The following is a 23274-nucleotide window of genomic DNA, read 5'->3' on the forward strand; positions in this document are numbered from 1 at the left end:
AGGTGATTATGAATAATTTTTTAGTGTGGTGCTCTCGAACAGTGTTCAACACAGATGTCATAAAATAGGCACGAAGTCATACAGCAGGTCCTGGAGGAACGACTTTTGCTTAGCAATTTCTAGCTACTCATTTTTCCTATCAGAAATTCAGAAATGGAACACACGTCTCCTGACTACAGGTGACTCTTCACCCACATCACAGAAGCAGGGCATATCCGATCACTTGTTTTCCTAGTCTCCTTTGCTTCAAGGATACAGATGAGTGGCCTGGTCTCTACCGATGCACCTTCCCCACAGTATGAAATAATTGCTGACAGAGTCAACTAAGACCTGTGCAGAGTCCACCTGGGTGGGAGTTGCAGGCCAGTTGCAGCTGTATCGCACTGGCAATGGAGAGCCTCATTCCAGCATATCTGAGGATAGTGAACTTGGCTGCCGTGGTTGGTTGAAAGGACTGTGATGTGACTCTCAGTCACATCTCCTCTCACCGCACCTGAATCATAAACTCATAAAAAGGGGAACAAGAATAGAATACTTAATTTAAAAATGATTTTCATGTCTTTCTGGGTCTGGGTTACCTCACTCAGGATGGTGTTTTTCTAGTTCCATCCATTTGTCTGTACTCACCTTAAGTGGGTATTAGACACAAAACAGAGGATAACCAGCTTGCATTCCACAGCCCCAGAGAAGCTAGGTAACAAGGAGAACCCTAAGAGAGACATACATGGGTCACCTGGTGAGGGGAAATAGACAAGATCTCCTGAGAAAATTGGGAGCTTTGGCATGCTAGGGGGGGCATGGAAGGAGAGAAGGGGGGGCGGGGAGGAGAACATGAGAACATGAGGGAATGGGATGGTTGAGATGGGGGAAGGACAGAGAGGGACAGCAAGCAAAGAGATACCTTAATTGAGGGAGTAATTATTACCTGACCGTAAGGAAATTCCCAAGAATCCACGAGGATGACCCCAGCTAAGACCTTAAGCATCAGCGGAGAGGGTGCCTGAACTGACCTTCCCCTGTAATCAGATTGATTGATGACTACCTGTATTACCATCATAGAATCTCCATCCTGCAACTGATGGAGGCAGATGTGGAGGTCCACAGCTAAGCACTGGGCGGAGCTCCCAGAGTTCAGTTGAAAAGAGGGAGGAGTGATAATATGAGCAAAAGGGTCAAGACCATTTTGGGGATACCCACAGAAACAGCTAACCTGAGCTTACTGACTCTGGACTGACAGTGGGGGCGGGGAACCTGCATAGGACCAAAGTAGGCCCTCTGAATGTGGCTGACAGTTGTGTGGCTTAGGCAGTCTGTGGGGTCGCTGGCAGTGGAACCAGGATTCATCCCTAGTGCTTGAACTGGCTTTTTGGAGGCCATTCTCTTTGGAGGGATGCCTTACTCAGCCTAGATATAGGGAGGGGTGCTTGGTTCTGCCTCAAAGTGATGTGCCAGACTTTGTTGACTCCCCATGGGAAGCCTCATCCTCTCTGAGGAGTGGATGGGGGTGGTGGTGTAGGGAGAAGCTGGGGAGAGCAGGAGGAGGTGAGGGAGTAGGAACTGGGATTGGTATGCAAAATGAGAAAAGATTGCTCTAGAACAAAAAAAGATAAAAAATGATTTTTATGTATATGGGTGTTTTGCCTAAGTGAGTGTATATGCACCGTGAGCCCATGGAGGCCAGAAGAGGGGAACAGATCACCTGGCTCTGCAGTTACAGATGGCTTTGAGCCATGTGTAGGTGCTGGGAACTGAACCTTGGTCCTCTGGAAGAGCAGCCAGTGCTCTTAACTGCTAAGTCATCTCTCTAGCCCTCAAGCACCTTCCCAATGAGCATCTCCAGGTATCTGCATCTACAGAATCATGACTTCTAGATTGAGGATGCTGATGATGGGCTCCAATCCTAGCTCAGCCAGTGAGCTGTGTCACTCAGAAAAATGTGCTTAGCATCTCAAGGCTTCTATTTCTTTGTCTTTGGAGTGGGTGTAGGAATGACCTCACCTATGAGGCTGTTCTAAGACTTCAGTGAAGTGGGAGCAATAAGCAAAATAAGGAAGGAGTGATGTGGTTGGTGATCAGGTGATCAGTTGAGAGAGAGAGAGACAAAGAGAGGGGGTAGAGAGGGAGGGAGAGAGAGAGAGAGAGAGAGAGAGAGAGAGAGAGAGAGAGAGAGAGAGAGAGAGAGAACCATGTGGCTGTGGGGCTGAGGACTGGACTTCTCAATATGACTGTCATCAGACACTAGCTGGTTCTCTTTTAGTGCCAGGTTGGAGCACAATTCTTGCAGGAAGGGCCATTTCTGGAGAGAGTTTCTTGAAGGGAAGGAGGGATGAGACCCAAAACAAAGCAGACTTGACCTGGGGCCACAGAGATGTCTTGGGTACCTCCTTACACACTTCAGTCAGGGAGAACTTTGAAGACAGACAGGCCAGAATCTATCCTGGAGTTCTTCTTGCTTTTTGGAGAGTTAATTGCTTGGGATGCTTTATTTAATGCATTAGGGTGTATGTGTACACACACCTCAAACTCATGTGTACATGTTATGTATGTGTGTGTGCACCTCTCTCTTCTCTCTCTCACAGCATGGGGATGGGTGGGGAGGAAGGATCCATCACAGGCTTGGAATAAAGTAGTCTCCATTTAAACCCCAGCTGCCATGCTTGCTAGCTGCCTAGCTTTTGAGAAGTGAGTAAAAAACATTTCAGAGCCTCCATTTCCTCTAAAAATTGGGACATGCATAGAATAACAGCAATGGGGGTTCTTGGAAATACCAAATTAGAGGATACATGGAAATCACAATCCCTGGCAGGTAGTAGGTGCTCAATAAATTGTAGCTACCATTATTATTCAGCCTGATAATTGACAACTTAATCATCATTATGACCACCTCCATCATCATCTGTCTCTCTCCCTCCTTAAACTTTACTTATTGATTAAATTAAAATGCTCACGCAATTCCAAAGGTACTTTTGCATTTCAAATATGTCTCTATTTGAAGCCAGTCTGTCTTTTGCTTTCCAGGCCTGGCAGGCAGCTTGGAGTCTAGAGGGGAAGTTGTGGGTGTTGCTTTTCCATGGGAAGCCACCTGTCCATCCTTTTGTATTCTCCTCGGAGAAATCTGTTGTTCTGGTTGGGATTTTCCTCACATGGTGGTTTGACTGCCTAAATGAAGCCAGGTTTCTTTGTGTCTGACTGTCCACTGGTTCCAGGGATCAGCACAGAGGTCGAACAGCTTGTCTCCAGCAGGGGATGGTGGAGTGTCTGCTGATGGCCTCTTCATCATGAGAACAACACCGTCTGTCTCTGCACTCCATGAATGTGTGCTCTCGTGTGTGCACAACTGTGCAATCATAACCTTTCCCCAGGGCCTGATCGGAATCTCGCCCCTCGATTTGAGACACTGCATAGCTCTGTGTCACAGATGCAGTCAAAATCCCTGCCCTGCCTGGGCTATCTTGGGAACATTTCAGTTCACTCAAAGAAGGTTGTAAGTAGCAGCAGGTGAGATTTCCAGAGACTCAGTAAGCAACCCATAGCTTCTTCGAGGTTTGAGCAGCCCTGGCTAAGGAGGCTGACTGGTATGGGGACTATACATGCAGACTATTCAGTCAGGCATTGTCAACTGTGACCCATAGTGACTGTGTCACTTTGGATAAGTTGTCTCATCGAGTCCCAGCTTCTGCCTGTCATATGAATTCTGGTGATGGTGGAAAGAGAGTCACTGGTTGGGTGTGTGTGGAGTGTCTTGAACTAGCAAAACCTATGTTGATTCACCTTGATATTGTGCAGGACAGGACCAGCAGGGAGCTCTGATAATTCCCTTAAGCCTTACTTCTCTGAGCCTCAGTTTTCTCGTTTGGAAATTGGAGTTTAACACTGAGATTGCTCTGAAAACCAAGTGAGGAGATGCATAAACTTCCTCACACATGGTAGGAAGTAAACCGACAGTAGCTCCTCTGTCCCCTTAGGAGGGAGATTTGTCAGGGGTGGGCAGGGGCAGAAAGAGTTACCCCACGTGTGTGGAGTTGCAGTTGTAATCACAGAGTGTATCTGCTGACCTCCCTGTACTGTGCTGTGTGCACTGACTCTGGGCGTAGGAAGCCTGCAGTGATTGGTACTTATCTTCACAAAGTAGATGAAGAGCACTTCCACTCTGGCACTCCTCCAGGGTTCAGGTAGGAACATGTTTGCCATCTCTCGAGGGAGACTCTTCTTTGATTCTGCCTCAGATCCCTGAATTCTCCTGGGTTACCTCTACAATAATCAGAGTAGGAGTAGACTCCAGGGTCCTCTCTTCTGCTAGTCCCCTTGAGGAAATTAAACAGACATAAAGAATGAGGAGGCAAATGAATGCCTCAGGAATGAAGAGAAAATGTTCTACCCCTATCCCTTCTGTCATACTTGGGACCCCCACCCCCCCACACACCCTCTCTGCATGCCAGCTGTCTGGACTTTCATTAGTTTCTGGGAAAGCTAATTCTCTGCAGTCCAAAACTATTAGGGTTTACTGTCAAAAGGCGATCCATATTGTGCAAGTATTAGTTAACGTGTGATTTCCAGCCATCTATTCTGCCTGGTGGGGAACTCTCCAGAAAGCCTGTTGCAACTAAAGCCTGGGGAGGGAGCACTCAGCTGGTCTAACCATGCTCTATGTGTGCATGTGCTGTTTTTAGCAAGACTCCTAGGAGCTCATACTTCCTGGTGGTGTCATTTCCCAGCGCTAACTCTGAGCCTCCATGGTCACTGAGACCCATTTAATGGGATGATTCTGTACACTTGAATTACGCTGGATATCCTGGATGCATACAGAAGGAGGGCAAGACAGACAATATGTCCTCAAAGAAGGAGTGGGAGGGTGCACCTTTGACGCTAATACCCTCACTCTATCCTTCGCTTCACCCAGTCGCCCCATGACGAGGTAACCAAATGTTATTGCCAGTACAGGGACATATGAAGAGTGAATTTTCTATCAATACTTGTATCTGGACAACAAAATAAGCTGATCCAGAAGCTCATGCTTGGTTTAGCACTATACAATATGCAGCACTTATTTAGTGCTGGAGCCAATACATAGCATCTAGTACTTTTCTCACAGGACTTAGTAATAATAATGCCCTTGCTTGGCATTAAGACCCGAGGAGAGAGCAGGGGAGATGGAGATGGCTCAGGGTTAACAGTGCTTGCTGCTCTTCCAGGGGTACCTAGTTAGATTCTTAGCATCTACATCAGGGTGGTTCAAAACAGCCTGTAACTACAGTTCTAGAGGTATCCAATGTTTCTACTGGCACCTACATTTATGTGGACATAACCACACACAGACACATCTAGATAAAATCTTTTTTAAGACATATTTAAATGCTTAGTAAGTCTAGACAGGTTCATGAATGGAGGCCTTCTGTTGGTCAAGGTTCTCAGAGAAATTGGACCAGTAAGATAAATAGATGAGTAGATAGTTTAGTGGAATAGGCTCATGTAATTATGGAACTGATAAATAGATTATACAAGATAGATAGATAGATGATAGAGAGATAGTAGGTAAGTGATGGACTTGGTTTATTTAATTACAGAGATGATAGATACATACTACATACATACATCAATAGATAAATTGTTTGTGTGGTAATTATGGATGTGATAGTTAAACAGCAGGGGGATAAATAACTGACAGAAGCAATTTCTGAAATTATAGATGTTGAGGAGTCTCAAGATGTGCATTGATTGGGAAGATCAGGAAAGCCAGTAGTGTGACTCTATGTGCTTCCAAAAACAGAAAAACCAAGTCACAACTGCTTTGTGCCAGGGCTTCTGTTATAAATATTGGAGTGTGAAGGCCTAAGAATCTAGATTTATGGTGGTCAACAGCAAAGAGATACAGGTGTCTCAACTCTAGAAGAGAGAGAAATTACTTGCACTTTTGTTCACATGGACCTCAGCAAATGCCTGGTATCTGCCAACATTGAATAAAAACATATCTTGTTGACTTAGCTCATTGAGGCTAATGCCATTTTTCCTGGGAACATCCCTGTAAACATATGCAAAAATGATGCATAGCTAGCTCCCTGGGCATCTCTTAGTCCATTCAAGTTAACCCAAGATAGTAAGCATCACAGGGCTCTCTTCTCTTAAACATTTGCTAAGATAGTCTTCTTCACGTTGCTAGTTAGACAAACAAGAACTGATGAAGTCACAAGCTTAGGTTTTGACCTAGACATCAGGTAGACTGATACCTGTCAAAACATGATGTATTCTGGGTCATGTAGCCCAGCTGCAGTGGATGTGAAATAAATCCCTCCCAGTGCTGTGCTGGGCTAGAATGAGGTTGCCTAGCAACAGCGAGCATTTGTTGAGCAAAATGATTGAAGAAACTTTTCTTGCTTGCAGGACCCTAGAAACTGTCCAAAAATCTCCAAGAAGTTCATCAATTTCCATAAAATCAACACAAGTTGAATGGGCGGCTAAACATTCCCTCTCGCATTTTTGGAGAACAGTTTTTGTAAGTGGCATTTTGTTTCAAAGTCTTGTCCATCCATCAATCCTTGTCCATCCTTCTGTTGCCTTCCCAAGTCAGTGGTGCCCCTTCCCAGCCCACCTGGCACCAGATGTTGTCAGCCACCACGGTGTGTCCTGTGTCCTCCGAGTGGCAGAATGCAAAATCTCAGGCGACGTTCACCTGGAAGCGCTTAGCCCTCAACAGCTGCAACCCCTTGATTACCTTGCCTGCCTCGGCAGCTCCGGGCTGCCACCGTATCAATTGCTTGTCAATTCAGTTTAGCAATGACTTTGACTGACTGGGATGAGGGGAGTGGAAGAGGGGTGTAGGCGAATGGTTAAAATTAATTGCTACATAGCAAAAAAATTGAAAGATAATTATTCCTGCTTTCCTGTCAGTGCTTGAGGGTAGATGACCTCATTAACTTGCAGCTTGTACACAATTCAATTACTAGGAGATGGGAAATACATTTTTAATTACCTCAGTGGCCTGCATACCATTCATCTCCATTTGCATGGCTTTTAATTTTTTTTAAAACTGTTGTGCTTTGAAGAAGAGGCATAATCTCAGAAAGGTGGCCACAAAGGCCAGCCCCTTGCCCTTATTATTCCTGCTTAAGTTAGGATGGTAAATGTATGTGATTAACCCTTCTATGCCAGGTGAGCTGCAAGGAAGCCTTTGCTCTAATAATGTGTCTTTAATTAGCTTGTGGTATTGAAAATTCCCAACTCCTAGTGAGAGGGAATTAAGGAGGATAAAATTGTATATTTGGTTTCCAATCACTGAAAGAAGAAATTAGAAGCTATGGAAATCAGGATGGTGTGTTGATAGCAATTTCCATGTGGACCCCAAGGGAGAACTCTTCTGATCTTATCTTGAGGTTTGTTCAAGTTTCTCTGATTGAGTTAAATGGTAGGCTCCACTGTTTTTAGTGTATCCTTTGTTTTCATTTGTTTGTTTTAATTCTGAGCTAAATTTGGAAAACTGCCGGTGGTGTAAGTAGTCTTGCCATTTTTGATAACAGCTTTTGTAAATAACATTTGGTTTCAAAGTCTTGTCCATCCATCAATCCTTATCCATCCATCTGCTGGCTTCCCGAGTCAGCTGTGCCTACCCTTTCTGCGTGTGCAGAAACCCTGTGTGAGTGTTGGCTGTTACTACCCTCACCATCAGTTGCATTCTGGAATGTAACAGTTACCCCTTCTGCACTTTGAATCACACACCCCGAAGTGCCCAGAGTCTGGATTCCCAAAGTCTCTGAAATACGGGAGATGGAACACCCTCTGGACAAAGCAGTCTATACTGGCCGTTCTCCTACTTCACACAGTCACACAGCTCAGGACAGATTGCTTTCCCTTCAGGACCTGAAGGGTCAGGTGTGTACACCTGTGATGAAGTTTTCACCTCTGCATGTGGGGCTAGAGGGAGGAGTCCTATCTGCAAAGGAAGCTTATTTGTGAGTATGAACCCTACAGATATTCACCGATTATGATAATGATAGTCATGTGTCTTATATAGTAAGATTAACAAATTTGTAAAATGTGTTCTTAAAGTATGGATGACTCAGGTGTGTGTGTGTGTGTACATGTGTGTTCATGAACGTGCAGGTACACATACTTGTACAGAGGTCAACCACAGGTATACTTTCTCAGGATGCTGTTTTGGTTGTTTTTGAGCTCTAGGTTTCTCACTGGAATTCAAGAATTCAGCTAGTTGGGCTGGTCAATGAGCACCAGCGCTTTACCTTTCTGTCTCTGTCTCCCAAGTGCTGTGAACACAGTAGCTTTTTCCATGTATACTGGGAAGTGAACTCTAATTCTATCCTTGCACAACAAGCCCTTCACTGATCCCAGCCTGGATGACCTTAGCACTGACTCACTATTACATGTATCTACATGCCATAATCCAAACATTGTGCCTCACCCATGCAGGAAATAGCCCAATAAGACAAGAGCGCTGGTGTGAAGTCTGCTGGTGTCAGATTTGCAAAGATGCTTCCACACTGCTTCCCCCCTACCTCCCTCATTGGCGGTCATGGTTCAAGGACTGACTGAACTCTGACCGAAGGGTGAGCATAAACCGTGCTGTTTTTGTAGTGCCCATGATCACCATTGGAGCTGGGTGTTCATTCAGTAGTGACAGTGGCATATGCATGTAGCAGCATGTCAAGCAAGCACACACTGCTGGAAAGATGCGTGGTTAATATTTTTCAAGGGTTGAGGATTGTTTCTGATGCAGAAAGTTGCTTTTACCTTCTAGCTCATGTCCTAAGGGAGTTCCTAAATTTCAGGTGTGATCTTGGTGGCCTATTTAAAAGGCAAGTCCAAAGTTCAAAGCATCTTAAAGAAAATGGGGACTAAGACATGTTTTTGACACTATTTAGCATGGTTATCATGTAATTTAAAACTATAAATTCCAACCATAATGTTCCTGTCAGAATGTTTTCCTGTGACATATATAGACTGCAAATCATTATTTTATATAACTTCATTGATGATGATTTGGGTGTAGATGTGATTTGTTTTTACACAGTACATCTTTTCTTGTACATATTTTATGAAGCATACACATTAAATCTATTTCTAGATGCAGTTTTCTTTTAGTCTGATCTTAGAGAATAAACTTCTCTTAGCTTCTCATACTATTGAAAAACCACCTCATGTATATGTTAGCTATTAGTAAATTCCTGTCTAAATACTGCTGGTAAATATTAAATGTCACACTATCTGAGTCAATAAAAGATACTTGGTTTGTGGTAGTAATAACATGCTCAAAAAGGCTGAAATGCTGCTCTTCCTGGGGTTCATTCATTGGGAATCCCTGAAGATTTTTCTAAATAATTCTCGGATTAAAGTGTGGTAGGGTTTTCCCTTAGATCTATCTAAGCAATGCACTTTAAACATTCAACAACTAACTCTACAGGGAAAATGCTTTGTTATAGTTTTTGCTGATATGAAGGATTCGAAGCTTACAACTTACAACTAAAATGAAAATATATAACATATGCTACTGTAAATCTGTTGTCAGTTGATGACCACAAAAGGCTTTCATTGAGTTTTGTGTACCTGTAAGTAGCCTGTGGTCAAGCATTAGTAAATGTTTGATTTCAATCAGATTCAGCAGAAAGGTTTCTCTCTTCACAACATGAATGACACAAGAACTATCAGAACGTTATTCATTTGCTTCCTTAGTGAAATGCATAATAATAAAAAAAGGTGGTCCCTCTGGTATTCACTATGTAATAGCTGCAAAAAAAGAAAGAAAAGAAAAAGAAAAACGAAAAAAGAAAGGATGGCCCCATTTTAAGTTTCATCAACATATTACATTTTCCTCCTTACTTTTTGAAGTCTGGGCAATCAACAAAACAATAAATCAAGTGCCGTGTGTGTGGTGTTTGCCATTTGCACTGTGCGAATATTCTGCCATGGCCAGTTCTGAGGTACCAGTGAGATGAGGATGCAGAGGCGGGAAGGCATCGCACAGTGCAGTTGCACTCCACACAGGCATAAAAGAGCACAGTCAATAGCACAGAAGTGAATTAAGAAGTAAGAAGTTGTGAGTACTCTACTGCCTTTGCTTCTTAATTTTAATATTGTCTTAGTGAAGCATAATTGACAACTATCGCAGTGACAAAAGACCATGACCAAGGCAACTTATAAAATAAAGCATTCAATTCGGGGACCATGAATCCAGAGGGTTAGAGTTCGTAACTGCCACGGTGGGGGATGTGACAGCAGATAGGCAGGCGCTAGAGCAGCAGCTGAGAGCTTACGTCTGGTCCACAAGCATGAGGTGCAGAGAGCTAACCAGGAATGGTGTGAGCTTTTGACACCTCAAAGTCCACCCCCAGTGACACAACTCCTCTAAAAAGACCATGCCTCCTAATCCTTCCTAAACAGTTCCACCAACCAGCTAAAGACCAAACATTCAAATATATGAGCCTATGGGGACCATTCTCATACAAATCACCACACTGAGGAAAATAAATAAGAAGGCTTGTGGTAGGATCAGAGATAACCAAGCTAGACAGATATCAGGAAAGATGGGGCACTGGTCAGTGATGGCAGACCAGCTGGTCCCTCAGAAGCACTTGAGGGACAAATGTGAGACACTACTGTCCTATCTCTTATTCTTGCTTCTAATACAGTTAATTGTGACAGGATAAACTACAAGTAAGTATGGTTTCTAACAACAAGCTGAGGAGAATAACTCAGACAACTGAATTGATGAGGAACTACATGGGAAGTAACCAAGATTGATGGCCGCTACGTCTTGGTGACTGTGATACCACAGCAAATCTCTAAGTGAGCATGTCATGTGAGAACAAAGAAAACTTAGTATAAGATACACTTGTATACCTGATACCTTCAAGGTCAGAAGGAAGAAACTCTGTCCACGTGACTAACAAGGGGCCAGTGATGGACAGAAGGTGATTTGGATCATTCCTAACATAAGTAGAGCATGATTCTTAGCTGGACCATGGGGTCATGCATAGGGCATGCACCCCCCACCTATTAGTTCAGCCATTGTATCCCAGAGAACTAACTAATCTCATTGTAATCGCGTCTGCCTTTTGCCTATAAAAACCCTTCAACGAAGGAGCTAAATGGCTCTTCCCTCTCCCCCACATCCACACACTTTCTCTCAGGAGTTTCACTTTTCCTCAACTTCTCACTTTTCTGTAATTCTTCTTAATAGAGCTTCTTCCTGCTTCCTATATTCCTCGGGGAGTGTGTCTTTGATTTCAGTGTTATGAGGTAATGAACTTGGGGCCACTATCTCTGCTGGCCTTTGGTGACCACTGTAGGCCCAACACCTTAGGGCCTCTTTTATCTATGTCACAGGGCATTCAAACTCCCATCTTGACACCAGTTCTTTCCTGCTCTAACATTCTTTGGTTGAGGGAGTGAACCCCAGGTAGATGCATGTGGGCTCCATTGCCCCTGAGGGGTGCTTATTGGACTCTTATTATTTTTATTTTAAAGCTTGTTTTTTACAATGTATTTATTTATATTTTATGTGTCTGACTATTTTGTCTGCATATGCGTCTGTGTGGCACATGTGTGCAGTGCCCCTGGGGGCTAGAAAAGAGGCTTAGATTCCTTGAAACTGGTTGTGGCCACTGTGCGGATGCTGGAAGTCAAGCCTAGGTCCTCTGGAAGAGCAGCCAGCGCTCTTAACCCCTGAGGCACCCCTCCAGCCCTTTATTTTTAAGCGTTTTAGCCTTTCCTTCTGGCTTAACGATCACCTCCTCAGGCCCTGTGTTTCAGCCACTTTGTCTCTTCAGGGAATCATGTGTCCCTTTCAGTGGACTTTCTAGAAGTGGCTTGGTGCTGTGGAAGCTTTGGAATCCAAACCCCTATATTCAGATTATGCCTACATTAGAGTGGACAAGTCACACTTCATGCCTCAGATTCTTTATCAACAAAGCCACCCTATCAGAGTCACAAGACTGTTTTGAGAAGGAAATTAAAAAAGGATAGACAGTGTTTTAAAAATATGAATATTACTTCAACATTTAATGATGTTTCAAATATATTTATATGTTTTCCTTTTGAGCCGAAAGAGAATCTTTGGTCTAACCTGAGGAGGGTAGAGGTTGGGGAAGGGGACCCAGATGGCTGAGAGGAGATGAGGCTATACCAGGGTGATCTGAAAACAGTGCTTTGAATGCAAACACTGTGGATGGTTACTATTCTGGAAAGATTCATTAATCATAGATTTAATAAATAGTTATTACAATGTAAAATCTATGAACAACTAAATTATTACACCCTATTATTTTAACATAATGTAAACAATTACATGATATCATGTTGTACAATACAGTTATATCTTTGATTTGTAAAAAAAAAAAAAGTCCCTAATTCAGTAGTAACAGAGATGGGCTTAATACAGTGGAATTCAGGGCTACAGAAATGGCTCAGTCCTGAGTTTAGTTCCCAGCACTCACATGGACAGGTCACAGCAGCTTGTAACTCCTGCTCCAGGGGATCCAAGTCCCTCTTATGGCCTCCATGGGCACCTGCCTATGTGTTACACACATATAGACACCCACACATGTACACATAAAAATAATGAGTCTTGAAAAAACTGTGGAATGCTTCCTCATGTGTGTGTTTTCATTTAGCCAAGATTAAATAAAAATCAACCGTATGGATGTTGCTGAAGACCCCAGGAAATAGACACGGTGCCACCACAGCTGGGAGAGGAAAACTAATGTTAAGTATGTCTTTTTGGAACCAGCATGCTCTTTTTCAGAATTTATCCTTAGGAAATGATCATTTTCCTAAGCTGTAATTTAGAGTGCTTTTTACTTAGCATTGCTTGTGATTATGAAAAATGTGGAACAGTTTCTGGGTCCAACACAGTAGGAGAATGGTTAAGTAAAATTTGATTTTCTAATACTGTATTTCCATTAAGGATTGTGGGATAAACTTACATTTTTTTTTTACAAAGGATGATTGTGGGAAGCAAAAAGAGCAGGTTGTAAAATGACATCTACAGTGTGATTCTCAGTTGTTTAAAAGAATATATGGGTTAGGAGGTGTGTGGGTGTGCATGCCTGTGCAAATAGTGATAACTCATTACAAGTTTAGTGGTGAGTGCATTAGTTACTTTTCTATTGCTGTAACAAGAAGGGAGAGTTTGTTGGGCTTACAGTGTCAGAGAGTGAGCCCATGGCCTTCATGATGGGGAGCATGGCAGCAGGCAGGCAGGCAGGCGTGGTGCTGGAGCAGCGGGTAAGAGTTTACATCCAGAGAGAGAGAGAGAGAGAAAGAGAGAGAGAGAGAGGGAGGGAGGGAGGGAGGGAGGGAGGGAGGGAGGGAGGGAGGGAGGGAGAGAGAGAGAGGAGAGCCTCTAAAACCTCAAGCCCACCCCTAGTGACAAGCTTCCCACAACAAGGCCATACCTCCCAATCCTTTCAAATAGTGTCACTCCCTGGTGATCAAGCATTCAAATATCCATGAGCCCACGGGGGACATTCTCATTCAAACCGCCACACCAAGGCAGCTTGTGGAAGGAAGAGTTTATTTGGGCTTCCATTTCCAGAGGGAGACTCCACAATGACGGAGAGGCATGGCTGGCTCTGGACACTGAGTGGTCACATCTTCAACGGTAAACATGCAGTGGAGTCTGTGGGCTGGAAGTGCTGCCAGGCTCGCAACTCTCAAAGCCGGCATCCAGTGACAGCTCCTCCTCCAGCAAGCCTCTCCTGCCTGAACCTCCCCAAACAGCACCACCACTGGTGACAGCGTTTAACCATGTGAACCCATAGGGCCCTTTCTCGTTCAAACCACGCAGCATGAGACTTTAGACGATATACTTAATTTTATCTCCCTTCTTAAACCTCCACCCTTCCCTCCTTCCTCCGCCTCTCCCTCCTCTCCAAGACAAAAGCTCGCTATTTAGCCCAGGCTGGCTGAGAACTTACAATCCTCCTGCCTCAGCCTGCCAGGTGCTGGGACAACAGGCATCATCATCACACTTGGCTAGAGGACGTACTTTTCAATACCTCCATGATATGCAAACTGTTTCACAATAAATATGAGCTACTTTTTTATAATCAGAAGAAAAGAATCTAAGTGTTCCCTCTAATGTATTAAAGACAGGGGGAGTACTGTTTGCAGAGAAAATGGCATATGGGAATAATGAAGACAAAACGGTCTGGTCTCAGAGCTACAGCGAAGCTGGGAGATACACAGGGGCATGCAGTTGTGAGAGAGGTGATTCATCCCAGCTATGTGTGACAGGCGGGTGCTACACAAAGGAACGGTGACATTTGAACTCAGTGTTCAAGAATGAGCATGAGTGAGGTGGGAAAGACGTCCTGATTGATATGATTGATAGAGGTCATGGTGCATGGCTGCACCTGAGGTGGATGTCTCTTTCTATAAGTAGGCACTCGGAGTTCTCTCAGATGGGAGGGCTTACTTTGATCTGTTCTGTGTTGAAAGCCTGTGAGAACCTAAATCTACATCATTCCAACGCTTAGTGAGGCTCCTTGTGCTGGTCTGGGAATTACAGTGTTTCTGGGAGCGTGACCTCATGGTAGGTGTTAGATTCTGTTATAAATGTGCTTTTTAGAAATCATGTCATAAAGCAACACAATTAGTGGCTTCAGTGTGGAGACCATGAATATACATGTAAGTTGTAATGAAAGAAATGACAGTTATAACAGTATGTGAGCATAATACTTGCCTGGATTTAATTCTGCATTAGCAGCATATGAAGATTCAAAAGTGATGGCTCTCAAATAACTTAGGTGGAAATGAAGATGAAGTTTTTTGGGAAAATGATTCAATAAACACAAGTGTTACAAAAAAGGCATTATAAAAAAATCATTCCTTAAAGTGGAAGAAGCATTTCTAAATAACTAAATATAATCTTATACATATAAAGCAATCTAAATGCATATATGTAACTAAAAATAATTAGGTATTATTAATAAACATTTCTCTATCCCTAAACTTTTCTCCCCCTTCTTCTCGGGGCAAATGGGACTTTGGCATTTAGGGGTTTGCCTTGTATTGAGACAAAATGGCGTTTCCTGGGTTTAGTGTACATAGTATCTGTTATCTGTTTCAACTTGGCTTACAATAGTGACCAATAATAACAAAAGCTATGACTCTACCCGGTATGAAATGTGTGGTGTGTATTTCCTGTCTTTTCAACTTGTTCTTTATGCCTCATGATAATGTCATGTATTAGCTTGGTGTAGGGTTGCTATAGGAAAATACTATGTGCCAAATGGCTTAAGAACAACAGAAATTTGTCACCTCACAGTCCAGAAGTCCTGAGATCAAGATGTTAGCAGGGCTATTGGTTCCTCCTGAGGGCTGTGGAGGCAGGCCTGCTGTGTGCTTTCCCATGGGTTTCTAGGAGTTTGCTAGCATTCTGGCTTGTGGAGCAGTGCCCCCCCCCACATCTTCCCATGGTTTTCTCCCTGTGTGCGACTATGCCAAATTCCTAATTTTTGTGAGTACATTTCTCATATGAGAGAAGGACTCATATAATGATGCCATTTAAAAGCAGCTGCCTCTGCAAAGACCCTATTTCCACATGAGGCAATGGTTCCAGATGCTAAGGACTTGGATGTCAACGTGTGATCAGGGTGCAGGGCAGCCGCAGGGCTAGAACCCTGACAGCATTGCGCATCGCGATGAGAAGACAGACTGAAAATTGTACAACTAGAACGTGGTAATGGCTCAGAGCTGAACTCGTTGATGTCTGCATCGGGCCCTCGCCTAGTTCTGCACCAGCACGCTGCTGTCCCATGTCTGTGGTGGACTTGCAGAAACTCTGCTTCATGGATGCTCTCTCTGCAGCCATAGGGGATGCTAGGCTTCATCTGAAGAGTTGATGCTACAAGTAAACTCTTTCATCCCAATAGCTTTCTGCCCAGTTGTGGACCAGAGAACAAGCTGGAATGCTTTCATGTCTGTGCTTCATTTTCAACTTTAGGAAACCCAGTAGCTAAACTCAAGGTCTCTCTTCTTTGTTCATTTACTATTGTATTAAGCACTTGCAATAGGTAAGTGATGCTGAAAAAAATATAAAAAAAGACAGGATGCCGACTCTTGTTCCTGTTACTAGTCGGGAGTGTGCAAATCCAAATTAAAATTTAAATAAGTGAGCATGCCTTAGCTTGAAACTAAAGTCAGACCTTTTGACTTTTAGTTAATTTTAGGGGTGTAAGTCCACCCTGTTCCCAGAACATTAGGGTTTCCTCTGTGTCTGTGGTGCTTTGTCAAAGAACAGAGGGTTTGGAGAGGAAATCACAGCACCAGTCAATAGAATCTTATTCATTGTAAAAGTGAAAGGGCTGGTGACCTTGCATGGCTGTCACTGAAGGCCTCATTTCATTTCATTCCTGCAACAACTGGATGCTCAGCGTTACTTACTCTCTCATTCACAGGAAGAAACTGTGGAGCTAAAACAAAGGACAAGCCATCCCTGCATCCCACATATGGTTTCAGACCATCCTCTCCAGGCATGGAGCATGGTTGGTGACGAGCCTGCCATACCTGAGATGTGATCTGGAGACATACACCCACCACTAGAGCACACGTCCTTAACCAACATGGAACCAAGAAAGAGGGAGAAAAAGTATCCAGGTTAGGAAAATGCCCAAGTAGGACCATATGAAGTGTAACCTCATGGACTAGATTGTAAAACATCCTCAGACCGACCAGCATAGCACAGGCTTGTCCCCCATCGCTGCAGTACTGGGAAGCTATAACCCAAGACCCACATAATGCTGTCGGTGGGGTTCAGAAAGCCCCACCCTGCAGAAGACATGGTCACATTTTCACTAGTCAGAGTAGGATGGAAGGCTGGGGTTTGTTTGCTGCCAACTGTTGATTGCCTTCGACTCTAATTAGCATTGTTATAAAGCTTGGAGCCCACAGTGCTACAGTGCATCAGGGAAATAAGGTTAAGTCACCTTATTTCCATTAGGATATTACCATTATAATTATCATCCCCAAATCATATTTCTTTCTACCTTTCTTATGATTTTAGCACAGTGTTTCTCGACCTTTTGAAAGTCTTTGTGGTGGTAGATTGTAGAATGTTTAGCACATTCCTAGCCGCTACCTGCTGCATTCCAGGAACACATGCTCTAGCAGTGGCCAAAATACCTCCTGTCTTTGCCAAATGTCCCCTGGGGGCATAATTGCTCTCCAGGGGTGGTTATGAGAATTACAGCTCTAGTATTATAGTGCTTTGCATTAGAAAACTAGACACCCGGCCAACATTGAGTGGGTAGGTGACAGAAGACACAAGACCCACCAGCATGTGAGTGGAGTCATGCTGGGAGATCCCTCTACCAGGAGATGCAGGGCATGGGGTAGAAAAGAAGAGCACCAGCAGGAATGTTCCCCACCCACGGGGCCCCCAGGTTCCATATGTAGAAGAGAAACAAAAGAGAGAGCAGACCCTGTCAGCTTGGAGGGGGGTTGGGGGATGGGGGTGGGGAGGTGGGAGGGGTCTCTCCCGCTACAAATACACAGGTGGAGGCAGTAGAGAAACTCAGTTTTCTAAAGCATTCTGTGCTTCTTGTCTGGATTGTGAGTCATGTCCAGAGATGGGCAGGGATCTTCAGGAGTCACCATCATCCTTGACCCAAGGCCTCTGCTTCGGTACCTAGAGTTTGAGAGCATGACCTCTCTCCTCCAGGAACAAAGTGGATGCCACTCCTCTAGTATAGCAAGCTGCTTCCTCCAAAGTGAGACACTCCCTCCCAGAGCAAGAGGGAGGCTCCCATGATCCAGGAAGTTAAAGAAGCTAAAAGGTCCAGGAAGCTCCAAAACATAGAGAATTCCCAAGGCCCCTCCCCAAAGTTACACATAAGCAGTAGATAGAAGGAAGGGAGTCTCCCAGGTCTGAAAGCTGGGCAGAGAATTACAGAGACGTATTGTGTGTGAGTCATCATCCATGCTAGCACAGGCTTTTCCAAGACACGTATGCCTTTGAGTCACTTTTATCTCATCCATGTTCCTGGATGTAACCCAAATAAACTTACTGGCTCACCAGACACACCTGACCATTAGCAGGTCTTTGGTTTGTCTGTGTCCTGTGTAAAGTGAAGAGAAGTTTGAGGGGGTCTATTCACACCTCCTCGGAAAAAAGAGTCATACCTTTCTTGTTCTCTGCATTGGTGTGTGTGTGTAGAGAGAGAGAGAGAGAGAGAGAGAGAGAGAGAGAGAGAGAGAGAGAGAGAGAGAGAGAGAGAGAGAGAGAGAGAGAGACTCTTGCTCCTGGGTTTCCTTGATGTTGTCTGCAGTTTTCTGTCCATATACTAGAGGGAGACGGAGTCTGATTGTCTTAACTAGTTGCTATTATCCTTGCTAAACAGTCTTCTTGACAGCTATTTCATATGTCCGGGGCTACCTAGCATCTGACTGATTTTGAGCTAGGTGTCCAGTCACCATCCAGTCTGTGGCTCTGTCTTGCCTTGGATTCTTCCCCCATTAAGAAGTGTCATAGTGACTAAAACCATGGTTGACACATTTGAATTCTACACTGAACAGTGATTTGTGGGCTGTGAAAAACCAAAGCAACCCTTCAGCATGGGAGGAAAAAGTCTCAGTGCATATCCTGGCTGGTCAGCTTCTGATAGTCACGCAGGCAATGAAGTAACAGTTGGTATTTGAATCCAGGTAGTCTGACTCATTTGCTACTAGGCTATGCTTGACCAATCGTAAGACATTCTCTGACAGACATGAACAGGGTTACGAGGCTTCTAAAGAATCTCCATTTCTCCATGGAGAGACAAAATGTATTTTAAATTCCAAACATGTGATCCAGAGTCATGGAATGAAAATAGTGCAAGATGCCAAATAAATCTTGTGCAGTCTCTGCCTCGTTTGGCATAGTGTTTGAAGCAGATTGTTTTCCTTTATATTACCGTGTGATGTGTTAGTGTTCCGACATTCACTTATGCTGTCTCAAACATACTGTGAATTCCTTAAGAGCTACTTTCTCAACCTGAACTGCTTCGTGCTATGGTCTAACCAAACCCACATGACCCCATTAACTAAAACCCCCAGCATCTTTGATTCATTTGTTCCAGTTGCAGATACTGTAAATGTACTGAGCATCTATTGTGCTCAGAACTTTCATCTAGTCTTCTATGAAAGCAAATGCATGCAATGACAGGCAGAACAAAGAGGTTAAGATGTGAACTATGTGTTGTGGCAATGCTGCAGACGGAGGGATCATTTCTGCCTGGAAAGAAGGGAATAATCTATCTGAATTCAAGGAACAAGAACACATTGGGAAGGAAGACCAGGCACTTGCAAGCAACGAGAAAACCAAGTGAACTGGGGCTAAATTGTTAGAGGATCTTCAGTGACGGCTGAAGGCATTTAAATATTTCCTGCAGGCAGTCAGAGAGCTACAGAAAGAATCTGTGCAGGACGGTGATAGACTCTGCTTGTTTTCTAGGAAGAAAACTGGCCCCAGTGTGAAGGTGACTGGGACGGACAGCTGCATGCTGGGAGGGCATCTCTTAGGAGGCTACTTCACTGAATGATGAGGTGTTCCTACACAGCAGAGTGGAAGAGGGAATGGGCTGGCCGGGTAGAAGTGTCTGACTGTGTGAATGAGACCAACATGTCTGTCTGTGGCAATGGGAATGGATGAACTTAATGAGGGAGGGGCTTCCATCAAGATGGGTTTGCAATGATGAAAAGCAGTAGATTGGACCATTGTTCTTCCTCCAACCTAGCTCTTCCCAGTAGAAGCACATGCTACAAACAATCAATTTCATTCATCCTGTCTTTTGAAAAGTACGTGTTAAAGACCTCACTACAGGACAAAGAGAATTCTACCAATGCCAAAGGCAGAAGTGGGGAAGCAGTTGGCAGTAGGGGCTGTGTGAGCAGTTCTGGATAAAGATATTTGAAGAAGCAAGTTCAGATGTGGGGAGAGACATGATTCAGAAACGTGGAAGATGTGGCCAGGCAAAATAGGAAGGCTTCACGTAGTAAGTTCACTGATGAGAACTTGACAATAGCAGATGTGAAGACCTTTCTGGGTACCCCAGGAGCATCCCAGGATCATGTTCCTCCTTTACCTGAGCCTGGTCCTGGAACTAGTATCCCTGCACACAGTCCACCATTTTCCTTTATTGCAATTCAGTGCTCAAAACTGTTGGGCTCTACTCTGGACTGGCAACATGTGGAGCCAGACATACAAAGGTTAATTCACACCCAGGCTCTGGAAGAGTCAACAGCCTCTTGAGGGCTACACAAGAGGAATAAGAGATAAAACCCAAAGGAGGGTATTGTTAACTCATCCTGGAGCCAGCTGTGGATGTGGTTCTGTGGTCTTGATAATATCAAAGTGCTAATTGGAGAATGTGGAATAGAGCAGACCAGACTGAGGGACACACTTCAGGCACGGGCTGCAACACAAGCGAAAGGCATTAGCCTTGTGACTGTCACGGGGACAGGAAGAGAGAGCATGGGAGAGAGGAACTGTTTCAGTGTCACATATGAATCTGAGCCGTGTTGTAGTGCTAAAGAGGCAGTGGGACAGGCGTGGCTACATGTGAGCTTGAGACTCCAGGGTGGAAGGAGATGGGTAGTGAGGGAGCACAGGAGGCCATTGTGACAGCCTAGACAAAGGCAACTGGAGGCTGCCTTTCTGGTGCTTGGTTAGAAGTAGCTATTGAGAAGGCGAGGCTTTGAGTTTGGTGATGGCAGGGGGTCTGAAAAGGTGACTGTGGCCCAAGTCACACATGGTTGGTAGATAGCTCTCTGTGTTCCCGGCCCATTTTATTTCTCCTTAGGGTGCAAAAGTCTCACAGCGGCCACTCATTAGACTAACGACCATTCTGCCCTGTCCCTTACAGAGCTGAATAGCCTCTCCCAAGCATACAACCTGAACAAAAGCCGGCTTGTTAAACTGCCACATGAAAGGGGATTTCATTTCCATTTCACAAATCAAACTTGCAATTTCAGGAGGGCTAGGTTTCAGCTTATGCCTGGCTGAGCCATCGGGACTAACTTTTGTAGCGATAAAGAGGGCAGCCATTCAGGACCGGCCCCATCCGAGGAAGCATTTAACAGGACGGTATTTTGAGGGAAAATGGTGTGGAGGGTGGAGTGAGGGAGATGTCAAAAATCAGGAACAAAAAAGCTCAGGCACAACTCCAAGCCTGGCTGAGGGCTTGCCAGGAAGCCAGGTGCTGCTGCTGGAAGCCACTCTATGTGCTTGGCATTGCCTTCTGTCATGGCGGCTGCTTCCTGTCTGTGCTGGGAGAGCCATCTCCCCACGGGTGTGTGTTATAGCAACGAACATGGAGAAGCTTGCTGAGGTGGGGGCAGGAGAGAGGAAGGAGAAAGAGAGAATGAGAGAGAGAGAGAGAGAGAGAGAGAGAGAGCGCACTAGTGAGAACTCTCTAGGGACTCACACAAGAGGTGGCCTGACTTCTCCGAGAGAGAGAGAGAGAGAGAGAGAGAGAGAGAGAGAGAGAGAGAGAGAGAGAGAGAGAGAGAGAGAGAGAGAGAGAGAGAGCACTGTGAGAACTCTCTAGGGACTCACAGAAGAGATGGCCTGACTTCTCCGTTTCTCCTGTCATTCACTTCACCCACTCGGTTCCTCCCTGGAAAGGAGCACTATATTGTAAGGCCTGGAGAAATCCCCTGCCACTGCCCAGCCTCGGCGTTGAGCCTCTGGAGCCTGTCAGGGACGCCTTCTAAACCCTGGGCTGAGTGTGAAGCCCTGTCTTAGAACAGAGCACACAGCCAGGCTTCCTGCAAAGGTTGTTCCTTGTGTCTCACAGCTGCTGTTGGGTCTCTCTTGTCACTGTGAAGAGGGGAAATGTGGCTCTTGTCTCACCCACAAGTGTTCAGCCCCACCTGTGCAAGCTCCTCAACTGTGGGTCCCAGGAACAGGGCTCCAGGTTAGCCAGGGCCCTCGAGGCTCATTCTCCCTAAACCCTGGTGATGTTTAATCCAAGCCAGGGCAATTGACTAGTAATGGACTAAAACTCTACCCGTAAATAGTCAGCAGACCCTGGGCACTGCAGAGAGTGGGAAGGGCACAGTGCAAGACACTGTACTAGCCACAGAGCAGTGCGACTTAGCCCTTAACTAAGCTCGTGGCTAAGGACAAGTTGTCCATAACTCTAAAACCCTCTAATGACATTTTTAAAAAGAAGAGTCAATGTCCCTGCTCATGAGTTTGATGTGAGCGTTATGTGTGACAGCTGATTAGCTATGTGTCCAGTGCCCCATGCAGACTGCTAAGAGGCAGCTGCTGTTTTACTTACTTCAGCATTGCCTTGACAACAATATCTGACAGACACAGCTTAAGGGAGGAGACATTTATTTTGACTCAGAATTCCTGGCGGTTTCAGTCCATCATGATGGGGATAGTATGGCGGAAAGGCACATCGAATGGTGGAGGCAACGTGGGAGAAGCCGTTCTCGACAGAGCATGGCAGGAACTGGGGAGCAGGCATCACCTGCAAAGGTCCACACCTAGGGATCACCTCCTGCAGGATCCACAGCCTCCTCCAAAAGCACCATCAGCCAGGGAACAAGCATTCAGAACACACACCTGCCAGGGGCAATTCAGAGTCAGACAACAGATATCGTTATGAAAGTGCCAGAAGACCAGAGATGGGCTCTAAGGATGCTTTGCCAGGAGGATGACATAATAGATCTGAATCCTAAAGACAACAAGTTGAGAAGAGTCAGGGAAGGGCAGGGAGAGGTGGCTGGAAACTCAATTTTTGGGGAGGGCTATAGAGAAAAACAAAACCCTACCCTGCCCAGAATCATCGTGGCACTCACTGACCAGTCCCAAGATGGACACGACTAGGCATTCTCCAAAGGACCTTGGGCGTAAATGATTTCCAGTTTGGTTATGGTTTTTTGAGGTGGGGGTGGCTACTGTGTTTGTAAAATAATGAAAAGGACCAAACTGTCACAAAAGCAGATTCAGGCTTGTAATCTGCATTAGACATAATTACATTTCTGAAATATAAAAGGAAATATTTGTGATCTGCAGAGAGGAGGCCCTGCACACAAAGACAGGTCTCTCTGGGTTCTCTGCCCCATTAAGTGACAATTATGGTACCCGTGTTAAACATCTTCAAAGTGAAATAACTTACCACAGCACTGCCGCTAATGCTTGAAATAATGGCACGGCCTCCTCAGTTGAATGGATGTCAGCATTTATGATTTTAATAATAGCACATAAGAGCCCAGAGGAATCTCAGAACTATTTGCCTGCTTTCTTTGCCACTCCAACTTAGAAATTTTGAGTGT

The 23274-nt window shown here is 44.8% G+C and overlaps 1 protein-coding gene across 6 annotated transcripts in view; it reads left to right on the forward strand.

The window, feature by feature from the left end:
* The window catches only part of LOC101841231, a 157835-nt gene that overhangs the window by 89100 nt on the left and 45461 nt on the right, over positions 1–23274 (forward strand). For 4 of the 6 annotated variants that reach the window (XM_013122666.3, XM_013122672.3, XM_040745949.1 and 1 more), the window contains 2 exons: positions 6379–6490; positions 7849–7943. The exons of the other annotated variants lie outside the window; for them this stretch is intronic. In XM_013122666.3, coding sequence (XP_012978120.1) covers positions 6379–6490; positions 7849–7943 — 207 coding nt within the window. The remainder of the gene's footprint in view (positions 1–6378; positions 6491–7848; positions 7944–23274) is intronic. 6 annotated transcript variants of the gene reach the window in all.

This window comes from Mesocricetus auratus, unplaced genomic scaffold, assembly GCF_017639785.1.
Source record: "Mesocricetus auratus isolate SY011 unplaced genomic scaffold, BCM_Maur_2.0 Super-Scaffold_100004, whole genome shotgun sequence".
In the NCBI taxonomy this organism is placed as follows: Eukaryota; Metazoa; Chordata; class Mammalia; order Rodentia; family Cricetidae; genus Mesocricetus; species Mesocricetus auratus.